We start from the raw sequence: 9218 nt of genomic DNA on the forward strand, positions 1-9218 counted from the left end.
ACAAGAAAAGTTGTTAACAATGTGTACCTGAAAGATGCAGCTGAAGATATCCGAGACCAGCTTGGCATGGGGAGAGTCCGAGTCAGCGCGATGAGGGTAATTCTGAAGGTCAAACCCGAGGCAGGTACGCAGTACGGATACTAAGGCCTGAATATGCTCATCTATCGTGTCCGTCTCTCTGAGAACATATACACAACTGTCTATGTACTTACTGTATTATATGATAGTACAACCAGCCAGCCATACTTGTGAGCTTGCAAACATATTCAATGCACAGACCTTGTTAACCACTGGACAAAAAGGAAAACCTGACTTGCCACACTATTTTGAGCGCAGATTGCGCACAAATAGGGTTTCACTACATTTACCAAGTTTTATGAGCTGTCATATGCAACCATACCTCTACTTACAATTGCCTCAATATACAAACTTCTAGCTACAACTGCCTCAACATACAAATATCTACTTATGACTACCTTATGACAGAAAACTCGATTTAAAATTGCCTCAACATACAAACACCTACTGATAATTGCCTTGACTTACAAACCTCTACATACAATGGACTTAACATAAAAACCTCTACTCACAATTGCCTCACGATACACACCTCTACTTAAATTGACTTAACATACAAACATATAATTGCAATTGCCTCAACATCAAAACACCTGCTTACAAATGCCTCAACATACAAATCTCAACTTACAATTGCCTCAACATACAAATCTCAACTTACAATTGCCTCAACATACAAATCTCAACTTACAATTGCCTCAACATACATGTAGCATAGGCTGCCATAATTCTGAGCTTCACAACACCTTGAATGATGGCAGATTGCACTTGTTTTTTAGATATTACAAAATTTTCATCCATTTGTACTATTATATAACACTACTAGCCTGACAGTCCAGTGTGTCATAAGAAATCATCATGGGTAATAACTATATGTACAATTATTCGAGAATATAGCAATATGGTTAAAGGTTGACTTGCAACAAAATTCACATTACAATTATTTGGTATCAGAAGATTCACCAAGTCTTACTCTGCTGTGTTGTAGGTGCAAAATATGTGGAAATGTGATTGCAAGCTCTTGAAAGCTCAAAACGAACAGTTAATCGCCGCCATCACGAAACTGCTGTAGATTGGAATCAGTTTATTTCTCTGACATGGTCAATCCATTTGGTTATTGTTTTGACAAGTGATGTTCTCATGTGAATTGAAAAGCCAATAAAAGGCTCAATATAATACCTCTTATAGTACTAGTTTATGACAAACACTTCAGGTTCTACAGAAAAGCCTGTATCAAATATAGATGTTCGCTACTTTACAGTTTTGTTTCGGCCTGGTCTAATCGTCTAGTCGTAATCTGATCATGTGACCCATACTTCCAGCCAAACAGCGCGAATAATTTCTGCAGCATTTTTCGACTATCACAGGTGACCAACAGACTCATCATGTTTATCAGAGAATGATATGCACTCCTTCGAGCTAAGGTTAACAAATTAAACGAATTTTCACGGAAGGTTTTGAGATATCAGTGCTCCCAGTGACAGCATTACAATGATGATGAAATAGACAAGTAAGAACCATAGACATGGTTTTATTGAATGCGCGAGGTATACTTGTGAAAAGATTTCGATGAATGAGGTCGTATGAAAGTGTAAACAGAAGCCATCTTATTCATCTACATCCCATTTAAGCCGTTTTGGAAAGAGATTCTAATCTACGGCAGTTTTGTGATGAGGGCAATTAACTGTTCGTTTTTGAGCTTTTAAGAACTTGTAATCACATTTCCACATATTTTGTACCTACAACACAGCAGAGTAAAACATGGTGAATCTTTTTATACCAAATAACTGTAATGTGAATTTTGTTGCAAGTCAACCTTTAAGTGGTGCAAGTAGTAGAATGCCTGGCTGCAAAGCCAAATGCCTGAGTTCAAATCCTGTGCAATGCAAACCTTTTTCCTAACATCCAACTATGGCTTCAGATGGATATGGCTCTTATTATAGTAAAGATTTGTATTCAATCATCTCAAACCTTTAATAATTAATGGTATTGCAAATGCAAAAATAAGAAATCACTTTAAGCACAACAATTATATAAGTACTGTTTCAGCTTATTCAGGTTCTTCAATATCTTGGCTTTCAAGCCTTCAATTCAAGCTTTGCAAATTCAAATTTCAAGCTTTCAATTCTTGGCTTGAGCCATTGTTTGACATGGTGAGACAGACATTGGTTGGTGTTTATAGGGTTTCCCCAGAGCTCTACAACAGAAATGTTCAATAGCACAGGCTCGAAAATTATGATGTCATTTGCAGGAAATACTTTTGACACCTTGTTTTTCATAGTTCTATTATTCTTTGTGTATTGAATATAGGCTCATTCGAAAGCCAAGACTCTGATGTACTGAAATATATGATGAAAGTATTAATATAATTGATGTGCTTTAATGGCAATATCTGCTAAAACAAACTCAACTGCAAAATCCACATGTCAGAGTGGGCCAATGTGAGCATATCTTCAGTCATTTCAGTGTTGAACTAATGCTCCAGCATGTACATATATGTATCTCATGAGTCAAATGATGTCTGTTTAGCTTACTGCAAGCGGAAGCTGTGTTCTACTTTTAAGAGCATTGTTGTACAAACAATGACCCTGTGATCTTGGCTGGACATGTCGGAGTCCAGTGGCAAGAACACTTCGATGACTGGAGAAATACCTAGTCGCTGGAGAGCAATTTATGGTTGAATATCATTCCTGTCACTACCAGTGGCCTTTTTTTGGGAATTGAAGCTAAACACATTGTTTGCAGGTCAGGCTTCTAGACCAGTAGACCATGTGGTCTAGTGGCATGTATCTCATGGCACGAAGCCAAGACTTATGACCACGTAACAACTGACTCCAAGATGTATTTTACTAAATTGTTCATGTCCTTGGCCATAATATACAATGAAGGATGGAGAGATGAGGGAAAGGTGTGCATATAGAAGCAGCGCACCAGAGGAATGCCATGTTTACGTACTGAGTTATGCAGTAGCCAGCAGAGATACAATCAATTGACATTTATACATCTCTGTTAAATGGCATTAGCATTCCATAGAGTTGGGTGAATAGAGCCAAGCATGAAATATTTCAGGATTGCGCCTCTTCCTAATCATTTGCCTTTCTCAGTCATTCGCCTCTCCCTAGTCATTCGCTTAAGAAATTGCGTGAGAAGCCACAGGTCGGTCAACATATAGACTAGGCGTCTCAAAAGCCTCAATCTGGTGTTTTTCACCTGGCTAGCAGTGATGTAGTGCTAACCTTTTTTTAATCATAACTGTAAAGTTGAGATAAGTGGATGAAGGCAACCAAGAGTCGCAACGCAAATCTTGATCGAAACAGGTTGAAACAGCTGGGACCTGGGGGGCTTCACCGGCCGCCAAAGCGGTCCGGCGAAGCCCAGGACCGCTTTGGCGGCTGGGGCGAAGTCCCGGTCGCCAAAGCCTACAGGGCTTTAAAATCATGTATATGATATGAGAAATGAGCACATCCGTAGTAATAAATAAGTTGAGAAAATAATAAAAATTTGGGAATATAGTGTTGCCAAAAGCCCTGAGAAAGACACATTGAGAGAAGAACTATTGAATTTATGGTTCAATGTATCTATTGTAAAACACGATGAAACACCAAAAGTTGGTTCTTTGAAAGAATAATTTAAGGACTTACTAGGATCTTAGTCTTTGTTGTAGACAAGCAATTAGGATCACAGTCTTGTCATGTTACATGAACATTACATCACTGTATTGTACTCTATGCTGCTTTTATATTGAATGGCCATTTAATGTCGACTATAATGACATAAGTGTACTTGAATCAATGAAATAGAGCTATAATTTACATTTAGAATTGGCAAAATTTAAAATTTGTTAACCGTAACTATAGTTATACTTGAAAAACACACAAATTTTCTAACCATAACTTAGTTAGGGAGAGTTAGGGTAGCACTACATCACTGCTGGCTAGACCTCCAGGCTACAGCATTTGAAGAGGTCTAGAGAATAAGTTGTATTCAATGGACTAAAGTAGGATGATAATTGTCATTTAGAGGTTCTTATTAAAACTACTATGTTATTATTTCTGCAAACAATATTATTTATGAATGCTGCTAAAACAAGCCGGTCTCTAGAATGTTCCATAAAGAAGATACCTAGATTTGCTATTAGATCTGAGTTTTCTTTATATGCTATATTTCTCAATGTCAAGGCAAATTTTTGGAGAGTATTGCACCTCAACATCAGCAACCGAAGCCTAACGTTGCCTGTTATGTAATACATACATGTACTCATACCCTAGCCGCGCCGTGGGCCGTGAGAAACCATCATGTGTAATAACTATGTGCACAATTATGCTTAGATGTGTTAAGGTGGCTGAGTGGCACAGATGGTACCGTGCTTGGCTGACAATACAAGTATCTGGGTTCCATCCCTGTGCGTGCAATCTTTTTCCTAACCCTTTAATGGGGGCTTCAGACAGACAGACTCTAAAAAAAGCTCATGCTCTATTAAAAAGATTTGTTACTTTGTCCTTATTATGCAACATTATACTTATACCAGCCTTCAGTAACACAGCAGAGGATTGGTGGATTCTTTATGTTTGGAATCAGTAGTTTACACTCAGATGCTTTATCCAAATATAAATAAATATAGCTTCAATGCCTGAAGATGAAGGTCATAAAACAGGTATCCAATTATCACTATTTTGAGCTGAAGTTTATGTTTCCTAAACAAAAACTTGAATATCACAGCTTCCAAGCTAAACTAAATTTCTGCTATTTGAATTGGAAAATTTTTAAAACTTGCATGATTAAAACTTTGAATTTTGTATGTTGGAAATACAGTGGGTTCAAAGCAAATACTTTTAAAACTTGGAACCTCACATGCAGAAAACTTCTTGGAGCATTATAGAGTCAAATATTTGCGATGTATGTCATATCTAAAGTCGTGTATTGCGATAGGTTTGAATGGACTAAGAATATCTACAGGCTTCCATCACCCTTTGCAACGATTAACAAAGTGTATTTAGGAATCCTGGTGAAGGATTCTAATGCATAACTAGCAAAGGTTACTGTGCAATGTACACAGCTGGTCACAGAGAGCATAGACAGCAGCCTTGAAACTGACAGTAGCTGAAAAGCTAATCGCAAACTATTCTTCAAATTATATATACATATAGGCCTATATATAAATTATGTATCTGTATATATGTATATATATATTTCGTTTCAAAGCAGAAATTAAGTTAAGAATAAAACTCAAAACTCTGCGAGTAGAGTATATTTAAATTAGACAACTTTTGACTAAAATCTTTTCATGGCAGCTACAGTGTTGTTTGTAGCTTGTCAGGCTGTGATTGATGGTCTTGTCAAAACCATCAGTCACAGCCTGACAAGCGTCAAGCAACACTGTAGCTGCCGCATGAAAAATTTAGTCAAAAATTGTCTAATTATATATATGTAATGTTTATATATATTTTAGTGATATAAACATATATATACCTAATTTTCTTTTAATTTTTGGTAAACTGACGTATTTGTTCGAAATCGTCTTGTATTAAAATTTGACTGCTAAAGTCATTGTAAGCAGAACTCTGCACATATTATGAAACGACCTGATTTTCAGACTGTAATTTAAATGAACAAATATACAGAAAAGAAACTTTAAAAATTCAACTAATTATTTCTGATATAATTTCCTCCATGAAAACAAATTAAACTCGAACAATAAGTTGAAAATATGAGAAATGAATCATATTGTTACCAAGCCATTTTATACAAAGCAAGGAATCACGACACATTGAGTTTCCCTACATGTTACGGCATTCCGATTCATTTGTTGTCGCAGAGTGGATATATGTTGGGTGATGTCAAAAACCTTTCAACATGTTTATAAATGAGAGGTGATATTAACTAGCTCAACTCACGACAGTAGTCAAAAAAAGAATAGGATTTCTACAGACACCTGCTAACACTTGTCTGACCAATCTAGCCTATGACATGCCCATCTATCCAAATGAAAGGTGGTGTGACCTTTTTACCTGCATCAGAGAAATGTTAACTTACCTGATGGCACTAGTTATGCGTGTCACACATATCTCTACTACTGACTGAACACCATCCACATTCACATAGTCTTCCTGAGTAATAATCCCATTTATGAGTTTGAGTGCGCTACAAAATAAAATGAAAGATTTGACTCGTTAATTTTCCGTTATATATTTGCTAACTGAATAATAAAAAATATATGCTTCCAATTTACAAAAGGTGTAAAATGTTAAGTCTCCAGTGTAAACAATAGATAGATGAATGTTAGAGGGCATAAGTCCACACCAGTGAGTGTCATCTTTGAGTTGGATTGTCATCTAGTATGATTATCTTCAAGATATTCACACCAGATGACATCCAACTTAACTGAATGAAATAAGCCTGACAACAGTTAACAACTGTATAAGGCATATAATACCATTATGTCCGCAGAGGTGCTATTTAGTAGCAAAACAACACAAGTTACCTGGAACAGTCTTTCTCTATCTTTTCATCAGATATTGAAAACAAATCTCCAGCCTTGGCCAGGTCCTTGCTTCTTAATATTTGTTCCAAAACATCATGCATTCTTGCAGCTGATTCGCTGCCTGCCGCTGTTGATAAGAGTCAGCGATGACCCATCTTCAGCTTCAACTTTTCTCCTTGTTTCAATTATTTGGTGGAATTATTTGATTTCTGAAAATAATTAACTACATAAGGGTGGCGTGAATTGCTGAACTTTTTAGTCGCCTCTATATTTGCACTTATTGCTGAACTTTTTAGTTGCCTCTATATCTGCACTTGTTCCATCAAAATGAATTTACAGAAAACTCTAGTAGATTCTATCAGAAAGGGTCGGAATTTATCTATCATTTGCGATTGTTATTGAGGTTATGTGACTGCCAAGACGTTTCAAGATTAAAATTGACAAAACTTGATCGGGGCTAAAACGTTCAGATTCAAGAAAGTCTGTTATGTCTATAATCGCGTAGAGACCGACAGAATAAAAATGAGTAATGCTGCAACTTGAATGCAATAGCCGATAACGATCAATAGATCAATAACGAATAACGAAAGAGACAGGCAACCGATCAATTAGTGACATCATTTTGACACTTCTTTTCCTTCCATGCCTTTTAATCATGATCAAGTTTTATCGATTTTAATCTTGAAACATCCCGGCAGTCAGATCACCGCAAACATAAAAAACAATCGCAAATGATAGAAAAATACCGATATTTTCTGATAAAATCTTGTTTAAGTTCATCTTTAATATGGCGTACTTAAAATTGGATACTAAAACTGATTACAACATTGCTTTGGACTTTTGTTTTGGTGAAACTGACAACTGTTTACAGGTCAGATAGATGACACTGACAACTGTTTACAGGTCAGACAGATGACACTGACAACTGTCAAAAGGTCAGATAGATGACACTGACAACTGCCAACATGTCAGGTAAATGACACTGACAACCGTTCTAAGGTCAAGTAGATCACACTGACAACTGTTTGCACGTCAGATACATGACAACTGGTTGCATGCAGTGCATGAAGTTGAAGCTCATTCCTTCAAGCACACAACTTGAAAAAATTAATACATGAACCGCATGCACATATTTCAACTCTTTCGCTATGGAAGCCTTTACAATGGCTTGCCTCAATACCTATAAAAATTTTGATCACAGAGTGCAGTGTTAACAGATCCACCCAAAACTTTGCCATAAAAAATTTAGGAAGTTAGGTTATCATTATGCCAAACAATAAACCAGTTGCATACATTTTCCTTTACTCACGAAACACAGCATAAAATCATGGTTTCAATTTTGTTCTGGTATAGGATGAGTGAAAGAAATATTGTGCACAGCAACCTAAACGTATTTCTGCTAGTGAAATTCTTCAACATTGAACCAAAGATATTTTGGCTACTACATTTTTAAAGTAGATAATGGGTGTTTGCGTTTTGGTCAAACTGCAAAAAACTTTTTTTTCCGGCCGGTTTCACTAAACTACAAAAATATTCAACATTCTTTTGGTTTTTAAATGCATCGATTTTTGTGCAGAATTTTTTGTTAATTCTAAAAAGCTGTAAATTGAAGATATATGACAAAAACTCTGCTTTTACAGCAAAAATACCAAGTGTATGCCAGCAAAAGATGCTAGACATGACTCAATTCCACCCGAAAAAGCAATGAAGTTGTTGAAGTAGTAAAAGCAATAGTTGATATTTGATATACAAACTAAGAAATACAAATAAATAGACTGAGCTAATGTGTGTAGCTAAATTATTGATTGTGGGTTATTGTTATCTTGATATATTGTCATAGGTAAATTATTGTAAGAATTGATTGAGAACTGATTTTGTTCATGTCGGAGAAATGAATTGAGTCATCGAAGTTAAGATAGCTGAAAAATTGAGAATTGATTTATGATGTTTTTGGCAGTGAATTGAATCGACTCTTACGCCAAATATGAAGCAAAAGAATTGGAAATTGAATCGTTCGTTTTGATGAGAATTCAAATGACTTGAGCCATTTGTAAAGCCTTATAAACATTTCTGCAATTTTACTATGCACACTGCTATGCTATACCTCATATCATCCATTCCCATCCAGCTATCAATTAACTTCTACACGCAATATTTTCATTCTATTTTTAAAAATGCATTTAACCACTGATATACACAAATACTCATATATATCATTTATATCACCTTTGGCCTTAGTCAATCGGACTGATGATACATAAATACTCACATATATAGTTTTTACCACTTTATTACCCTCATTTTATGCAAACAACTATACTATGATTCACTTTACTCAGAGCTCAGTTAATACACGGTGATACAGGTTAATATACCCTATATGCCTTGAACTGGCGCTTAGGATCAATTGGAAAGTAAGTAACCAATTTACGAGGAACAGACAAATTTCCTACCCCAACACTTTCTGTACTTTGTTTACATACCATTTCACTCTATATTCAGCTTAAATCAATAGAATTTACAGTTTGAAATCAAATGCGCTTTACTTCTATATCATATACTTATAAGCAAAGTCGTGAATGAGCAATCGAGAAGTTAGCAATCAAATTACGGCTTCTGCACCATCGTTTTCGCCAAAACATCGTAACGCAAAAAGGCG

The 9218-nt window shown here is 35.9% G+C and overlaps 1 protein-coding gene across 2 annotated transcripts in view; it reads right to left on the reverse strand.

The window, feature by feature from the left end:
* LOC137408259 (ventricular zone-expressed PH domain-containing protein 1-like) overlaps positions 1-9184 on the reverse strand; it is a 29786-nt gene extending 20602 nt beyond the window's left edge. Inside the window, exons 1-4 of one of the 2 annotated variants that reach the window (XM_068094702.1) lie at positions 9043-9184; positions 6560-6734; positions 6112-6219; positions 28-178 (exon numbers count right to left, since the gene is read on the reverse strand). In XM_068094702.1, the coding sequence (XP_067950803.1) occupies positions 28-178; positions 6112-6219; positions 6560-6660 (360 nt within the window). In that variant the 5' untranslated portion in view covers positions 6661-6734; positions 9043-9184. Of the gene's footprint in view, positions 1-27; positions 179-6111; positions 6220-6559; positions 6769-9042 lie in introns of both variants that reach the window. The other variant, XM_068094701.1, reaches the window with a different exon arrangement.
* Between the last annotated feature and the right edge of the window lie 34 nt (positions 9185-9218).

Source organism: Watersipora subatra, chromosome 11 (genome assembly GCF_963576615.1).
Source record: "Watersipora subatra chromosome 11, tzWatSuba1.1, whole genome shotgun sequence".
NCBI lineage: Eukaryota > Metazoa > Bryozoa > Gymnolaemata > Cheilostomatida > Watersiporidae > Watersipora > Watersipora subatra.